The sequence below is a fragment of the Oncorhynchus mykiss genome, chromosome 30 (genome assembly GCF_013265735.2).
Source record: "Oncorhynchus mykiss isolate Arlee chromosome 30, USDA_OmykA_1.1, whole genome shotgun sequence".
NCBI lineage: Eukaryota > Metazoa > Chordata > Actinopteri > Salmoniformes > Salmonidae > Oncorhynchus > Oncorhynchus mykiss.
The window spans coordinates 20,135,071-20,153,796 of record NC_050570.1 but is presented as its reverse complement, the minus strand read 5'-3'; the positions used below and the strand labels follow the sequence as shown (position 1 = coordinate 20,153,796).

The 18,726-nt window shown below is 45.6% G+C and overlaps 1 protein-coding gene across 1 annotated transcript in view; it reads left to right on the top strand.

Moving 5' to 3' along the window:
* Nucleotides 1-18,726, top strand: part of LOC110521508 (A disintegrin and metalloproteinase with thrombospondin motifs 10) — a 67,623-nt gene that overhangs the window by 43,462 nt on the left and 5,435 nt on the right. The window contains exons 17-18 of the mRNA XM_036968614.1: nucleotides 13,421-13,544; nucleotides 17,516-17,596. Coding sequence (XP_036824509.1) covers nucleotides 13,421-13,544; nucleotides 17,516-17,596 — 205 coding nt within the window. The remainder of the gene's footprint in view (nucleotides 1-13,420; nucleotides 13,545-17,515; nucleotides 17,597-18,726) is intronic.

Below are 18,726 nucleotides of genomic sequence, written 5' to 3'. Positions count from 1 at the left end.
TTAAGAATTAAGCAATAAACATAGCAGCATGAGAAAGCTGGGGTCCTCTTATAAATAGCGACCAGTCAAAACTCTTGTTTTCACACGCAATTTGCTTACCGCCCTAATAGGTCCGCAGACGACGCAATCACACTGCCCTAACCCATCTGGACAAGAGGAATAGCTGTGTAAGAATGCTGTTCATCGACTACAGCTCAGCATTTAACACCGTAGTACCCTCCAAACTCGTCATTAATTGCGAGACCCTGGGTCTCAACCCAGCCCTGTGCAACTGGGTCCTGGACTTTCTGACGGGAGGCCGCCAGGTGTTGAGGGTAGGAAACAACATCTCCACCCCGCTGATCTCAACACTGGGGCCCCAACAGGGTGCGTTCTCAGTCCTCTCCTGTACTCCCTGTTCACCTATGACTGCGTGGCCATGCACGCCTCCAACTCAAATCATCAAGTTTGTAGACGACACTACAGTGGTAGGCTTGATTACCAACAATGACGAGACAGCCTACATACAGGGAGGAGGTGAGGACCCTCGGAGTGTGGTGTCAGGAAAATAACCTCACTCAACGTCAACAAAACAAAGGAGATGATTGTGGACTTCAGGAAACAGCAGAGCACCCCCCTATCCACATCAACGGGACAGTAGTGGAGAAGGTGGGAAGTTTTAAGTTCCTCGGGGTACACATCACAGACAAACTGAAATGGTCCACCCACACAGACAGCGTGGTGAAGAAGGTGCAGCAGCGCCTCTTCAACCTCAGGAGGCTGAAGAAATTTGGCTTGTCACCAAAAACAAACTTTTACAGATGCACAATCGAGAGCTGTCGGGCTGTATTGCTACGGCAACTGCTCCGCCCACAACCGTAAGGCTCTCCAGAGGGTAGTGAGGTCTGCACAACGCATCACCGGGGGCAAACTACCTGCCCTCCAGGACACCTACACCACCCGATGTCACAGGAAGGCCAAAAAGATCAAGGACAACAACCACCTGAGCCACTGCCTGTTCACCCCGCTATCATCCAGAAGGCGAGGTCAGTACAGGTGCATCAAAGCTGGGACCGAGAGACTGAAAAACAGCTTCTACTGTATCTCAAGGCCATCAGACTGTTAAACAGCCATCACTAACATTGAGTGGCTGCTTCCAACATACTGACTCAAATCTCTAGCCACTTAATAATTAAAAATTGGATGTAATAAATGTATCACTAGTCACTTTAAACAATGCCACTTTATATAATGTTTACATACCCATCTCATATGTATATGCTGTACTCTATAACATCTACTGCATCTACTTGCCTATGCCGTTCGGCCATCGCTCATCCATATATTTACATGTGTCACGTTCGTCATATTGATGAGACCAAGGCGCAGCGTGATAAGCATACATGCTTCTTTTAATGAAGGGGAAACCACAAAACAAACGCGACGCTATCTAACAACGAGTGCTGACATACAACTACACATAGACAATAACCCACAAAACCAACATGGGAAAATGGCAACCTAAATAGGTTGATGATTGGGTCCCCAATCAGACACAACGACAAACAGCTGCCTCTGATTGGGAACCAATTTAGGCCACCATAGACCTATATATACCTAGACAAATCAAAACCCCATAGATGTACAAAAAAACTTAGACAAGACGAAAACACACATACCACACTCGTCACACCCTGACCTAACCAAAATAATAAAGAAAACAAAGATAACTAAGGTCAGGGCGTGACAATATGTACAAATTCTTATTCATTCCTTTACACTTGTGTGTATAAGGTAGTCGTTTTGGAATTGTTAGGTTAGATTACTCGTTGGTTATTACTGCATGGTCGGAACTAGAAGCACAAGCATTTCACTACACTCACATTAACATCTGCTAACCATGTGTATGTGACCAATAACATTTGATTTGATTTGAAAGGGCTTCTAAGAATATATGTTTGACTAGGTTCTGTAGGCTATTTGTGATACAAACTTTGGCAAAACATATAGGTCTATGGGCTAGGCTATATGATGTGTACCACTATGATTTGAAAAAGTAGCACAAAGGCATGCGCTTATTCTTGCCTTAGAGTGCACTCGCTGGGCATCAGTGATAATAAGTGATAACATTAGTGATGATAAGTGATAATACATCATTCACAAGTGATAATATTGTCACCCATCAGACTGTTCTCAATTTAATCTTGTCTTTACATATACTAAATAATATACGTGTGAAATTAGTTTTGATTGGACCATTATCATGCACCTGTCGAAAACATACATTTCAACCTATGCACTTAAATAGCAAATGGAGGGCGCTTTTCCCACAGTTACTCTTCATGCCAGCCAGGTAGGCTATACTCCTGTTGTAAAGCAAAGCAACGTGCTTAATATTTGGAAAGTTGAGAAATGACTATAGTAGGCTTAGCCTATAGGAAGCTGATGGGATCCTCCTGTTTTTATACTGTTTTCTCAAGCCCATACAAATGTTGAGCAACATGAACTCATGGGCTCTCGAAGTGTTTGATTCGATTTTCGATTACATTTGCATTGATGTCAGAGTGATTAGAGGAACAACAAAGGGAGGCCATGCATGACTTAAACGTAAAAAGGAATACATTTATTAAACGAAATAATAAATACAAAACATAACATAAGCTGTGGACGTCTGTAGGATCAGTAGTGTATGCAGTGTGTGGATGAGTGGAGAGGGCATTGTCTGGTGAAAACAGACCAAAAAAACTAAAGATGGACAAAGCCAGCCTGCCAGTCAGGGAAGAGAGTGTTGGCTGATGTGGCCACCCTTTATAGCCTGCAGACCAAGACTTCTGCATCTAAGTGCTTGCGCTTGTCAGGAGAAACACGTTAGAAGTGCTGCCTTATTGGCTAAGCATCTCCAACATCCGCATCATGCTCAATGAGATGAGTATCAGACAACAGTGCAGAATAACTTTCACTGAGTTCAATTAACTCAGCACGTTTACCGTTTACCGTGTTGTATGGTAAAAACAGACCAGAAAACCAAAAGGTGGTGGAAGCCAGCCTGCCAGTCAGGGAAGAGAGTGTTGGCTGATGTGGCCACCCTTTATAGTCTGCAGGCCAAACCTGCCCATGTGTGCCATATCAGCTGACAATCCTCCCAGCTCTGCCCACTGGCCTCCTGCAACAACAGACTACCAAACAGGAGATCCCAGCAGACAGAGTGGGAGGGACGACCCCCCCCCCCCTTAAGAATGGTGTTCCACCACAAACCTGAAACAAAAACAAAACAGAAACAACCCTCCCTCTCCCACCTCAGCAACCTCTGATCCTAAGGAACATTTTAAGAGGGAGAGAAAGAGAGACAGAGTCGGGGAAGCAAGAGGGATACAGGAGAGGACAGGCAAGTTGCCCAAAACAATAACAAAGAACTATGGCATGAGAGCGTGGGACAAAGCATCAGCAAGGACATTTTCTTTGCCCTTAATATGGTGAATGTCCAAACTGTACAGCTGCAAAAACAGCGCCCACCTCATAAGCCTCTGATTAGGGTTCTGCAAGGTCCGCAGAAACATCAGGGGATTATGATCTGTGTACACCATGAGAGAGGTGCCACCTGAACCAACAAACAATTCAAAATGTTGGAGAGCCCAAATAAATGCAAGTGGTTCCTTCTCTAACACAGAATAATTGAGCTGGTACGAGTTAAACTTCTTAGAGAAGTAACTAATTGGACGGTCCACCCCTTGGACATCAGCCTGCAACAGAACAGCGCCAGCACCTACATTACTAGAATCTACATGGAGTATGAACGGATCATTCAAACAAGGGGCAACAAGCACTGGGGAAGAGCACAAGTGTCTTTACATTCTCAAACGCAGCTTGACATCTGTCTGACCAAATATACTTCACCTGAGCCTTAAGCAAGTCGGTCAGGGGTGCTACCACTGAGGAGAAGTTCTTACAGAAGCTTTGAAAATAACCAACCATACCGAGAAAGCGCATAAGCTCCTTCTTAGTCATGGGAGGCGGACACTGCTCAATAGCTTCAACTTTGGCATGCACTGGGTGAACCACACCCTGACCGACCACTTTGCCCAGATAAATGACCGCTGCCTTAGCAAACTCACATTTGGCCGGATTACCTGTCAAACGCGCCCAAGCCAACCTATCAAACAATGCTTGAATACGTTGGACATGCTGAGACCAGGTGTCACCATAAATTACCACGTCTTCCAAGTACACCGCACATCCATCCAGACCAGAGACAACACGGTTCATGAGGCGCTGAAATGTTGCAGGTGCATTACGCAAACCAAAAGGCATAACTATATAAGAATACAGTCCAGACGTTGTGATGAAAGCACAAATCTCCCTTGCTCTAGGAGACATGGGGACCTGCAAGTACCCTTTTAGAAGATCAAACTTGCTCACACATTTTGCAGAATCCACTTGATCAACACAATCTTCCATAAGAGGAAGAGGAAAGGAATCAGGCTTTGTAATGTTGTTAACTTTGAGATAGTTTATGCATGGCCTTAAAGATGCATCAGGCTTCTTGACTAACAGACAAGGGGAAGCCCAACTGGAACAAGAATATTCAGCAATATCGTTATCCAACATGTACTTGACTTCTGCGTCTAAGTGCTTGCGCCTGTCAGGAGAAACACGGTAGAAGTGATGCCTTATTGGCTAAGCATCTCCGACATCAACATCATGCTCAATGAGATGAGTACAAGAAGGCGTATCAGACAACAGTGCAGAATAACTTTCACTGAGTTCAATTAACTCAGCACTTTTAACGTTTACCGTGTTGTATGGTAAAAACAGACCAGAAAACCAAAAGGTGGTGGAAGCCAGCCTGCCAGTCAGGGAAGAGAGTGTTGGCTGATGTGGCCACCCTTTATAGTCTGCAGGCCAAACCTGCCCATGTGTGCCATATCAGCTGACAATCCTCCCAGCTCTGCCCACTGGCCTCCTGCAACAACAGACTACCAAACAGGAGATCCCAGCAGACAGAGTGGGAGGGACGTCACAAGCGTGAACCTGCAGGAGCGAGTCACTGCTTTGATGTTTGCAGAGAACAGCAGGATGTTGTCCAGGGTCACGCCAAGGTTATTTTCACTCTGGGAGGGTGACACCATGGAGTTGTCAACCGTGATGGAGAGGTCTTGGAGTGGGCAGGCCTTCCACGGGAAGAAGCGCAGCTCTGTCCTGTTGGGGTTGAGCTTGAAGTGGTGGGCCGACATCCAAGCTGAGATATCTGCCAGGCACACAGAGATTTGTGTCTCCAGCTGGGTGTCAGAAGGGGAGGCGGAGAAAAGTAGTTGAGTATCATCCGCATAGCAATAACAGGAGAGACCATGTGAGGATATGACAGAGCCAAGTGACTTGGTGCATAGAGAGAAGAGGAGAGGGCCTTGAACCGTACCCTGGGGGACACCAATAGTGAGAGTACGTGATGCAGGTTGTCGGTCGGCCGGACGTCACTAGTCGCAGGATTAGTGAGGTCATAGGATGCAGAAAGGGAGGATAGTAGGATCGAAGAGGCAGAATCAGGAGACAGAATATTTAACCAGTCTAATACATCTATTTAATATACACCATAACAATAAATCCATGGGCCTCCCGGGTGGCGCAGTGGTTAAGGGCGCTGTACTGCAGCGCCAGCTGTGCCATCAGAGTCCCTGGGTTTGCACCCAGGGTGTGTCGTAACCGGCCGCGACCGGGAGGTCCGTGGGGCGACGCACAATTGGCCTAGCGTCGTCCGGGTTAGGGAGGGATTGGTCGGTAGGGATCTCCTTGTCTCATCGCGCACCAGCGACTCCTGTGGCGGGCCGGGCGCAGTGCGTGCTAGCCAAGGTTGCCAGGTGCACGGTGTAGCCTCCAACACATTGGTGCGGCTGGCTTCCGGGTTGGATGCGCGCTGTGTTAAGAAGCAGTACGGCTGGTTGGGTTGTGTATCAGAGGACGCATGACATTTAACCTTCGTCTCTCCCGAGCCCGTACGGGAGTTGTAGCAATGAGACAAGATAGTAGCTACTACAATAATTGGATACCACAAAATTGGGGAGAAAAAGGGGTCAAATTCAAAAAATAAATAAATCCATTATTATTTTAAGTAGGTCTAAAGAAACATTATGATATCAAGAAAATGTATTTCAGAAGAACAGAATATGATTTGGCCTTGTGTATGTTATCTGGCTATGCACCATGATATTGGCTGTAGGCTTGTTCCTTTAGCTGACAAGATATGCTTATAAGTCCTGTGTCATTGGTTTATATTAAATAATTTTATAGTTAGAAGAATATAATTTAACTTAGCTGATCCTTCTATTTTAAAGGATGTTTTTCCCATTCCGGAGCGAGTATGAGGGTTGAATGAAGGCATATGAAGGTCGAATGAAGGCATATGAAGGTTGAATGAAGGCATATGAAGGTCGAATGAAGGCATATGAAGGTTGAATGAAGGCATATGAAGGTTGAATGAAGGCATATGAAGGCATATGAAGGTTGAATGAAGGCATATGAAGGTTGAATGAAGGCATATGAAGGTTGAATGAAGGCATATGAAGGTTGAATGAAGGCATATGAAGGTCGAATGAAGGCATATGAAGGTTGAATGAAGGCATATGAAGGTCGAATGAAGGCATATGAAGGTTGAATGAAGGCATATGAGGGTTGAATGAAGGCATATGAAGGTCGAATGAAGGCATATGAAGGTCGAATGAAGGCATATGAAGATTGAATGAAGGCATATGAAGGTTGAATGAATGGTGAACGTAAAAGTGATGATTTGAAACAGGTCCTAAAGGCTACGCTAGATTTAGAGTTATTTGACAACTTTAGATGTTCATGATACAAACTTTAGAATGATGAAAATCAAAACATACTGTATATGGACTGCATGATGCGAGTAAAGGCTATTGATGATTTCAGAAAATTGCAAAAAAGCTTGAGCTGTGTTCGTTGCCTCAGGCTGCACACACTGTTCTCTAATCAAGTGACCATATTATCACCCATCAGACTATTCTCAATGCAATATTGTCTTCACTAATATGTTAAATTAGTTTGGATTTAGAATGGCCCATTATCAAATGGGCATGAACAGGAGCAGGAGAAAAAAAGACCTGTCATCTGCCTGTTAGTTCAGGTAGGCTACTCCGGTCCGGTTATTTAAAACCTCTTCAGTCTACCCCCTCCTTTTTCGAACATTCTGTTAAAAATCGCGCAACATTTCATCGTCCTGCTACTCATGCCAGGAATATAGTATATGCATATGATTAGTATGTGTGGATAGAAAACACTCTGAAGTTTCTAAAACTGGTTAAATAATGTATGTGACTATAACAGAACGTGAACAGCAAACGAAATCCCCAGAAAAACCTGGTCACAAAAACCACAGAAAAGTATTAATCCGCCAGTCTCTGAGTTGTTTATGGCAAGCAAAAATATATAGCAGGGAGCTTGCAGTTCCTACAACTTCCACACGATGTAGCCAAAAACGTCATTTTCATTGACAAAAATCCTTTGTGTCATGACAAATAGATCCTTCATTCCGTCCAGCATACAGCAATCGATTTTGGAGGAGAGAAAAAGGGACATTGTTTTCTTGAGTAGCTGCTATTGAATACAGATCGCCCAGTGATCAATTTGATCGCTTATTAACGTTTACAAATACCTAAAGTTGGGTTACAAAAGTAGGTTGAAGTGTTTTGTCAAAGAATATAGGCAACTTATATAATTTTTAAAAATGACGTTGCGTGTTGGAAGAGAGCTTTTTTCCTGAACCAGACAGGCTATACAAATGGATATTTTGGGTATACATGGACGGATTTAACCGGGAAAAAGACCCAATTGTGATGTTTATGGAACATATAGGAGTGCCAACAAAGAATATCATCAAAGGTAATGAATGTTTTATATTTTATTTCTGCGTTTTTGTGTAGCGCCGGCTACGCTAATTATTTTGTTTACGTCCCCTTCAGGTATATTGGGGTGTTGCATGCTATCATGCTATCATGCTTCTCATGCTTTCCCCGAAAAGCATTTTAAAAATCTGACTTGTTGGCTAGATTCACAACGAGTGTAACTTTAATTCAATACCCTGTATGTGTGTTTTAATGAACGTTTGAGTTTTAACGAGTACATTTAGCATTTAGCGTAGCGCATTTGCATTTCCAGGTGCCTAGTTGAGACGTCTGCGTCTCAAGTAGGATCAACATTAACTCAGTGCATCAACCACATCAACCAAGCCTCTCACTGCGTGACAGGTGATATTCTGTCCTGTATGCAGTGGTGGAAAAAGTACCCAATTGTCATACTTGAGTAAAAGTAAAGATACCTTAATAGAAAATTACTAAAGTGAAAGTCACTCATTAAAATAGTCTAAAAGTATTTGGTTTTAAATATACTTAAGTATCAAAAGTAAATGCTAAAATGTACTTAAGTATCAAAAGTAAAAGTATAAATAGGGGGCGTAATATGCGGTAGGCTATGTATTGTATAACGAACTCCACAATCATTATTTCAATTCTGTTTTTTTTTCAGACTTGGGCTCATATAGACCTTTGCATATGTATAAGCTCTAATATGTGTATTGTGTTTTGAATGAATCTTCACCTTACAAAGCGCTGGCCTTTCTAGGTAGTTTTTCCTAGCCACCGTGCTTCTACACCTGCATTGCTTGCTGTTTGGGGTTTTAGGCTGGGTTTCTGTACAGCACTTTGAGATATCAGCTGATGTACGAAGGGCTATATAAATACATTTGATTTGATTTGATTTGGCCATTTAGTTGTGTTAGGCTTTGAAACAACATCCACAATGACCATGTTTTCCACTCAGTTTCAACCTGTTGTTGAATACAGTGAGGTGAGTTTTGAAACCACAATACTGTTTTGATGATAAGTGTTTGATGTGATTTTTTTATTGCATTGATGTCAGAGTGGTTAGAAGGACAATAGAGCCCTGAGTACCAGGCCATTAGGACCCTATGGAGGGACAATAGAGCCCTGAGTACCAGGCCATTTGGACCTGATGGAGGGACAATAGAGCCCTGAGTACCAGGCCATTAGGACCCTATGGAGGGACAATAGAGCCCTGAGTACCAGGCCATTTGGACCTGATGGAGGGACAATAGAGCCCTGAGTACCAGGCCATTTGGACCCTATGGAGGGACAATAGAGCCCTGAGTACCAGGCCATTTGGACCTGATGGAGGGACAATAGAGCCCTGAGTACCAGGCCATTAGGACCCTATGGAGGGACAATAGAGCCCTGAGTACCAGGCCATTAGGACCCTGCTGGAGGGACAATAGAGCCCTGAGTACCAGGCCATTAGGACCTGCTGGAGGGACAATAGAGCCCTGAGTACCAGGCCATTAGGACCTGATGGAGGGACAATAGAGCCCTGAGTACCAGGCCATTAGGACCCTATGGAGGGACAATAGAGCCCTGAGTACCAGGCCATTTGGACCTGATGGAGGGACAATAGAGCCCTGAGTACCAGGCCATTAGGACCTGCTGGAGGGACAATAGAGCCCTGAGTACCAGGCCATTAGGACCTGATGGAGGGACAATAGAGCCCTGAGTACCAGGCCATTAGGACCTGGTGGAGGGACAATAGAGCCCTGAGTACCAGGCCATTAGGACCTGATGGAGGGACAATAGAGCCCTGAGTACCAGGAGTTGGATACTACCCACACATGTCCAGACTGCATAAAAGGAGATTATCGTGACTCAATGGTCATGTAGAATTTTACTGCGGTCATGACTCATGAGTGCTGGTTTGGCGGTAATACGGTCACCACAACAGCATAGAATTAAAATGACAAGATGGAAAAGTGAGTGAGGGAGAAATGAGCAGCCCTGTGCAACCACCGCGATGACCAGATGCTCTCGGACTATGAAAGAAAACGTAGTCAGATGAAGAGAGAGCAGCTGGAGTAGCAGTGTTCTCTAGGTTGATCCATGTCTCCATCAGGGCCAAAAGGTCTAGGGACTGAAGGGCAGCATAGGCTGAGATGAACTCTGTTCTTGACCGCAGATCAGCAGTTCCAAACGCTGCCAGAGGCTAGGAATTCCACATGGGTTTTGCGCACAGGGTGCAGTAAATAAATGTACTAAAACGGAATCAAATTGAAATTTCAATGTTCAAATGGTACCACAAAGAAGGTTGGAGTTCCACACAGAGAATCTTGACTTGAATGGGAATATCTGTTGTTTTAAGTTATACTGTCAATCTTCCATAGGAAACCTATTGAAATCATAGAAATAAAGACAATAGAATAGACATGACCATTTCAGTTAACATTTGATGGTAGGTGGATCAGCAGTCATCTTTGTGGTAGTAATTAGAAGTTAAAAGTTCAATTCACATTCCAATGGTGTACCAACTAAATTGCAGTGGTCTAAAGGGATAGGTCCATTCTATTAATTATATTTCTATTATTGAAATGACACCCGACCTGTATTCAAGAGCATGTTGTGTCCCAACCGGCAAAACACAAAAACTTAGATGATGGGAAAAAGGGTTTAAACTAAAACAATTTTAAACAATCTGTGTTTAACGTCACTTTAAATATTGGCGTTAAAGGTTTAAATACTACACAAAAAATAAAAAAAAATCCTAATGTTTTTCAATAAATAATAAAATAGCTTGACAACACTGTTTGTAAGCTTTTAAATGATATAAAACTCAACTGATGATCTTTTCCAGTGATGAAGACATGGATGTCTCATGGTATGGTTTGAGCATCTTTATCTCCCGAATGTTTTGGCATTCAGGTCCAAAATGTCACTTTCTGACCACTTCTTCCATGAGGAAACATCTCTGGAAAGTTTTGTTTCAATCAATCACTGCTCACACAAACAATGCCAATTATTCCCCCGTCCTGTTGTTTTTGGATGGCTTCAGAGCCTGTCAAGAAGCGGAGTGGCTTTGGGCCAGGAGGGGAGGAGGAAAAAACAAGATACACTTGCTGCAGTGAATGACACCAAACCACAAAACATCTGAATTGTTGTTTTGTGGCTTCCTGCAGCTATGTGGAGCAGAGCTGGATTTCATTAGGCAGTTGAACGTCCATCACTCTGCTCTCTTGTGCTTTGTTTGGAGCAGTCTCAGGGCCTGGGCACATGGAGGGGTTGGGAGTGGAGTCTCTGGGCTCGTCCAGACTCAGAGAGAAGCCTGTTTATCAACAGCTCAGCTCTGTTCTTTCTTCTCCTCTCCTGCTCTCCTCTCCTCTGTTTTGCTCTGTTCTGTTCTGTGTGCAGCAGGAACTCAGTGACCCACCAGCTCAGCTGTCTGCACTGCTGGCTGTTACACACATTCACAGCAGCCGCTGGCCACTCTCCCTCTCTCTCCCTCTGTTGCTTTCTCTCTCTCTCTCTCTCTCTCTCTCTCTCTCTCTCTCTCTCTCTCTCTCTCTCTCTCTCTCTCTCTCTCTCTTTCTCTCTCTTTCTCTCTCTTTCTCTCTCTTTCTCTCTCTCTCTCTCTCTCTCTCTCTCTCTGTGTTTCTTACTCTCTCTGTCTCTCTCTGGGTCTCTCCTATTCTGGAATTCTCACTTCTCATCTCTCTTATCTGGCTCTTTTTCTAGCTCTCTCTGTTTCTTTCCCTATCAAATCAAATCAAATGTTATTTGTCACATGCGCCGAATTCAACAGGTGTAGTAGACCTTACCGTGAAATGATGAATTCAACAGGTGTAGTAGACCTTACCGTGAAATGATGAATTCAACAGGTGTAGTAGACCTTACCGTGAAATGATGAATTCAACAGGTGTAGTAGACCTTACCGTGAAATGATGAATTCAACAGGTGTAGTAGACCTTACCGTGAAATGATGAATTCAACAGGTGTAGTAGACCTTACCGTGAAATGATGAATTCAACAGGTGTAGTAGACCTTACCGTGAAATGATGAATTCAACAGGTGTAGTAGACCTTACCGTGAAATTATGAATTCAACAGGTGTAGTAGACCTTACCGCGAAATGATGAATTCAACAGGTGTAGTAGACCTTACCGTGAAATGATGAATTCAACAGGTGTAGTAGACCTTACCGTGAAATGATGAATTCAACAGGTGTAGTAGACCTTACCGTGAAATGATGAATTCAACAGGTGTAGTAGACCTTACCGTGAAATGATGAATTCAACAGGTGTAGTAGACCTTACCGTGAAATTATGAATTCAACAGTAGACCTTACCGTTAAATGTTTACTTACAAGCCCTTAACCAACAATGCAGTTCAAGAAATAGTTAACAAAATATTTACTTAATAAATTAAAGTACAAAATAAAATAAAAAGTAACACAATAAAATAACAATAAAAAGGCTATATACAGTGCCTTGCGAAAGTATTCATCCCCCTTGAACTTTGCGACCTTTTGCCACATTTCAGGCTTCTAACATAAAGATATAAAACTGTATTTTTTTGTGAAGAATCAACAACAAGTAGGACACAATCATGAAGTGGAACGACATTTATTGGATATTTCAAACTTTTTTAACAAATCAAAAACTGAAAAATTGGGCGTACAGAAGCCTGAAATGTGGCAAAAGGTTGCAAAGTTCAAGGGGGCCGAATACTTTCGCAAGGCACTGTACTGGGGGTACCGGTACCGGGTCAATGTGCGGGGGTACAGGTTAGTGGAGGTCATTTGTACATGTAGATAGGGGTAAAGTTACGATGCATCATACTCTCTTTCATTATTTCTCACAGTTTATTATATATCTCCCTATTTCTTTCCCCCATCTTTCTCTTATGTATATTGTGAACATAAAAAGACGAAAACAGTGAGGATAAAAATGTAAGAATTGTTTGCAGGATCCATAGAGTTTGATTTGAGGCAAGAGAGACAGAGAGGGAACAGCGAGAGAGAGATGTGGGCTTGGAAACACATGGCGTTTAGTGGTCGCTCAAAGAACACATGTTCCTAACATGGGCAGGCTGAAGTAGGCTGCCTGGCCTGGCCCAGGCTCACCAGGGGACGTGTCCCAGAGCCCAGAGTCTAGCAGTCTGAAGGGCTGGGGCCCGGCTTGGAACAAGTGTCTGTCCTCCCATTACTAAGGGGAAATGGCTTCCACATTGGTAGTTAATGGAACTAAGACCTGCCTGGGTCAACAGGGTTTGAAGTGCCCCAGGGTTGCTCTATCCATCCATTCACATGTTAGAGTTACTGTACAGCGCAGGAGTTAATTTAGACCTACATTTGTGTTTATGTTGGCTTGAACCGACTCTTGGTAGTACAGGTTGTGTTTTAGGAACGTTTCCTGGCATCCTGTGGTGTCAGTGTTTTAGTTAGGCACCTGGGAAACATTGCAATCAGTCTCACTTCTGCTGCTGAAAGTACTATGTGCCGTGTGCTATTCTCTCTATAGAGGCTAGTGGTTGTGTCTGTGTCCCTCTGTTTTCCTTCTGCCTGCTCCCTCTGACCTGTGACCCCTGTCTGTCTCCCTGCAGCACGTGGGCTGTGACCGGATCCTGAGCTCGGACGTGCGCGAGGACCGCTGCCGGATGTGCGGGGGTGACGGGAGCAGCTGTGAGGCCATCGAGGGCCTCTTCAATGACTCCCTGCCTGAAGGAGGTACGGTGTGATATACAGAGCAGGAGTCCCTTCACCACAATACTGCTAGGAAGAAATCTTAATCATGTTCTTTGAAGCTTACTGCACTATGGTGGTCTCTACAGTAAGAGTTACACTATAAACCCCAGCATACAGTACAGTATGTGGGTACAGTTACAGTAGTGGTAGTGCAGTGGCAGGAGGTATCAATAACTCTCTGAGTAAGGGGGTTGTGGGCTGAGGAGTGGGGGGTTCAGAGAGCCCAGGGCTGGGGGGGTGGTGGTGGGCCCCTCTCTCGGGCAGGGCGGGCATGGACTGACAGACACTGAGGGGACTGTTCTTTTCCAAACCTTGGTAGCAGGACACGTCTCTCCTTTTAAAAAACCCTGATTGCTGCGTTTCTCTCCTCGCACGCTCCACTCCCTCCAACACCACTTCTAGAACAGGCCAATAGCACATACTGTACCTCAATTAGACTGGGGAATAGAACTGAAAAACACAAATAAAACGTCAAAGAAGAAAGGGCCTGTGTTTTGGACCAGGGAGCTCCAGCAACGTTCTTAGAATGAGATGTAGTTACGTTTGAGGCATCCACAAGAGAGATTATGCAACCTAATTGTTTTATGGAAATTCTAACAACGCGTGCATGCATTTGTGCATTTGGATTCTGACACAAGCTAAATATGTGTTGGACTGCTGCCTTGCAATGTGAGTTAGGAGTCCTCAGACATTCTGAAAGTAATGTATAATTATCTGTTCACATGCGAGCTCTCTAGTTGCATGAGCTACTTAATCTAACGGTTAATCATATAGAGTTACTGGTGAATATCTATAGTACACGTGCCTTGCCTTGCCCTGCCAACACCCCTTCCCTCCCTCCTGTAGGTGCAGAATGACCTTTTTTTCCGGTACCTATTCCAGTCTAAACACTTTGGCCGTGATTAATGGTTCGTGATGAATTCTGTGGAAGCAAGTCAGGGGAAAACTGATACAGCCCAACCAGATGACACAGAATTAACCATCAGAGTCTCTTAGAAAACCAAGCGGTTGTCGAGGGCTTGAGGAAGGCTCAGCCTATAGCTGCTCAGTTCTGATCAGGAGACACTCCCGAGGTCTCGGTTCCATCATTCCATCATAGTGATGGTTGGAAGGCTTGTGGTCCTCTGTCCAATTATAGAGCCGTGGGTCATACGTGATACTGCATAAACCTTATGCCTTCTTTTATTTTTTGTTTTACTGAACCTTTATATAACCTGGCAAGTAAGTTAAGAACAAATTCTTATTTTACAATGACAGCCTACCCTCGGCCAACCCTCCCCTACCCCCGGCCAACCCTCCCCTACCCCCGGACAACCCTCCCCTACCCCCGGACAACCCTCCCCTACCCCCGGACAACCCTCCCCTAACCCCGGCCAACCCTCCCCTAACCCGGACGACGCTGGGCCAATTGTGCACCACCCTATGGGTCTCCCGATCACAGCCAGTTGTGATACAGCACGGGATCGAACCAGGGTCTGTAGCAATGCCTCTAGCACTGAGACGCAAGGCCTTAGACCGCTGCACCACTCGGGAGCTAAATATGCTCTTATAATAAGGGGACCATGAACTCTCTTTTCCTTTGGGGGGAAGGCTGCAGGGAGGGAGGGGTGAGTGGGTTTTTCCTGCACCCGCTCGGGGGGGGGGGATTGCAGGTGGGCACGTGGCAGACAGTTTTAGGTGAAGTTCAGCCAGTGTGGGTTGTGGTAGCCCTGCGACTGCGGAGCCAGACAGGTCTATTCTAGGCCCTCTCCCTCCACGACAGCAGCAGCTCTCCTCACTCCACCCATCTACCTCCCCCCTCTGGAACCCTCAGAGTGGACACACCCTCCTGAGGTGGCCGCAGCTCAGTGGCTGGGACCACAATGGCCATCTCAGCCTGGGCCTACAGCCTGCCCGACCGCCTGACAGGTCTATTCTGGGTCTGGGCTGATTTATGAGCCACAGAGTGCTCAGTCATGTCTACAGGTTTTTTTTTATGTCTCTGAGGCTCAGACCAATCCTCAATCCTAGGAGGGTTTAAATAGGGTTAGTTGTCAGGCACTAACCAAGCAGCAAAGCTGGTGTTCTGGGGAGGTTGTTCTGGGCAGGTGTTCTGTGCTGGTGTTCTGGGGAGGTTGTTCTGGGCTGGAGTTCTGGGCTGGTGTTCTGGGGAGGTTGTTCTGGGCTGGTGTTCTGGGCAGGTGTTCTGAGGAGGTTGTTCTGGGCTGGTGTTCTGGGGAGGTTGTTCTGGGCAGGTGTTCTGGGCTGGTGTTCTGGGGAGGTTGTTCTGGGCTGGAGTTCTGGGCTGGTGTTCTGGGGAGGTTGTTCTGGGCTGGTGTTCTGGGCAGGTGTTCTGAGGAGGTTGTTCTGGCCAGGTGTTCTTGGCTGGTGTTCTGGGCTGGTGTTCTGGGGAGGTTGTTCTGGGCTGGTGTGCTGGGGAGGTTGTTCTGGGCTGGTGTTCTGGGCAGGTGTTCTGGGCAAGTGTTCGTGTTCTGGGGAGGTTGTTCTGAGGAGGTTGTTCTGGGCTGGTGTTATGGGGAGGTTGTTCTGGGCTGGTGTTCTGTGCTGGTGTTCTGGGCAGGTTGTTCTGGGGAGGTTGTTCTGGGCTGGAGTTCTGGGCTGGTGTTCTGGGGAGGTTGTTCTGGTCTGGTGTTCTGGGCAGGTGTTCTGAGGAGGTTGTTCTGGCCAGGTGTTCTTGGCTGGTGTTCTGGGCTGGTGTTCTGGGGAGGTTGTTCTGGGCTGGTGTTCTGGGGAGGTTGTTCTGGGCTGGTGTTCTGGGCTGGTGTTCTGGGCAAGTGTTCGTGTTCTGGGGAGGTTGTTCTGGGCTGGTGTTATGGGGAGGTTGTTCTGGGCTGGTGTTCTGGGCTGGTGTTCTGGGGAGGTTGTTCTGGGCTGGTGTTCTGGGCAGGTGTTCTGGGCAAGTGTTCGTGTTCTGGGGAGGTTGTTCTGGGGAGGTTGTTCTGGGCTGGTGTTATGGGGAGGTTGTTCTGGGCAGGTTGTTCTGGGCAGGTGTTCTGGGCAAGTGTTCATGTTCTGGGGAGGTTGTTCTGAGGAGGTTGTTCTGGGCTGGTGTTATGGGGAGGTTGTTCTGGGCTGGTGTTCTGTGCTGGTGTTCTGGGCAGGTTGTTCTGGGCTGGTGTTCTGGGCAGGTTGTTCTATCTAGTGATTTACACCTAAGAGTGATGATGGTGCCATATTCTCCTGTGCCTCTGCAACCTTACTACTCCCATCTGGTGTCTGCATTCTCACCTGAGTTATCACCTCCTCCATCTCTCTGTCAGCTGCTCTCTCTCATCTATCTTTCTAGGTTTTCTCTTTCTCCTCTCCATCTGTGTAGTCTACCTGCTCTTCATCTCTCAACCCCCCCATATCTCTCTCTCTCTCTCTCTCTCTCTCTCTCTCTCTCGCAGTCTGTGCAGTCTGTAACTCTGGCAGTGGTGGAGGGTTACTCAGGGGTTAAGGGCTGGGGGTTTATTGCTCTTTGGCTCTCTGTTTACCACACAGGCCCCTGATTGTTAACAGAAAAACCTCTCCCTCTCCGGCCGCCAGGAACCGCAAGTACAGAGCTGGGTTACTGAAATTACTCACAGCACCGACTGCTACTCCAGAGAGGGGTCAAAAGCCAAGCCTCTCCTTTCCTCAGCGGTCGCACCATTGGAATGGATTATTAAATTATTTCTTCTGTTTTTTTATGCAAGGCTGAAGTTATTTACAGGGCTGTGGTGGCTGGCTGGATAGCACAGCCTGGCTTCAAACATGGTTACTGTACTCTAGCAGAGGAGCTGAACGTTGCCCAGGAATTTGGTTGGAATCCGAAAGGCTCTGCTTATTCCATTGAAGTCCCACAGAGTAAAACACTACTTATACATCATTCTCCCTCCAGTATGTCAGTGAATAAAACCTCCACCTCTTGCCTTTCTCTTCTTTCTTTGTGTGTGTGTGGGTGTGTGTGTGTGTGTGTGATCCCATCCCAGGTTATGAAGAGGTGGTCAGAATCCCCAAAGGATCCGTGTTCATTCACATCCAGGAGCTCAACGTCTCCCTCAACTTCCTAGGTGAGAGTTCATGTCTCTTCTGTGTCACGCAATGTGTTATACTGTTATGACTCATGTTCTATTCTCTAGTGTGCATTCAGACTCTCAAAACTAGAATTAAAATGTAAGTGCATCGTCACATCATCAATGCTGTTATTATAATTGACTAATACTTACCTGCCCGAATTGTTCAGTCTCTTAGATTAAATACCATGACTGTTTTCTCATTAGCTGGGAATGTTGTATGAAATGTCTGATGCAACATACTTCAAATTAGTGGATTCGGCTATTTCAGCCACACCCGTTGCTGAGAGGTGTATAAAATCAAGCACACCGCCATACAATCTCCATAGACAAACATTGGCAGTTGAATGGCCTCGCTGAAGGGCTCAGTGGCTTTAAAAATGGCACCGTCATACGATGCCACCTTCCCAACAAGTCAGTTCATCAAATGTCTGCCCTGCTAGAGCTGCCCAGGTCAACTCTAAGTGCTGTTATTGTGAAGTAGAAAAGTCTAGGAGCAACAACGACTCAGCTGCAAAGTGGTAGGCCACACAAGCTCACAGAACGGGACCGCCGAGTGCTGAAGAGCGTAGCACGTAAAAACCATCTGTCCTCGGTTGCAACACTCACTACCGAGTTCCAAACTGCCTCTGGAAGCAATGTCTGCGCAATAACTGTTCGTCGTGAGCTTCATGAAATGGGTTTCCATGACCGAGCAACCACACACAAGCCTAAGATCACCATGCGCAATGCCAAGCATCAGCTGAAGTGGTGTAAAGCTAGCCGCCTTTGGACTCTGGAGTGATGAATCACACTTCACCATCTTGCAGTCCGACGGACAAATATGAATTTGGCGCATGCCAGGAGAACCATACCTACCCAAATGCATTCCAACTGTAAAGTTTGGTGGAGTAGGAAGAATGGTCTGTGGCTATTTTTCCTGGTTCGGGCTTAGTTCTAGTGAAGGGAAATATTAACTCTACAGCATACAATGACATTCTAGATGATTCTGTGCTTACAAATTTGAAGCAACAGTTTGGGTAAGGCCTTACATACTTTTGGCCATGTAGTGTACTTTGGCGATATTGTTATCAACCTACTGCATACCCCTTAAATATATACATATTTGTGTGCAGGGTGTGCTATTA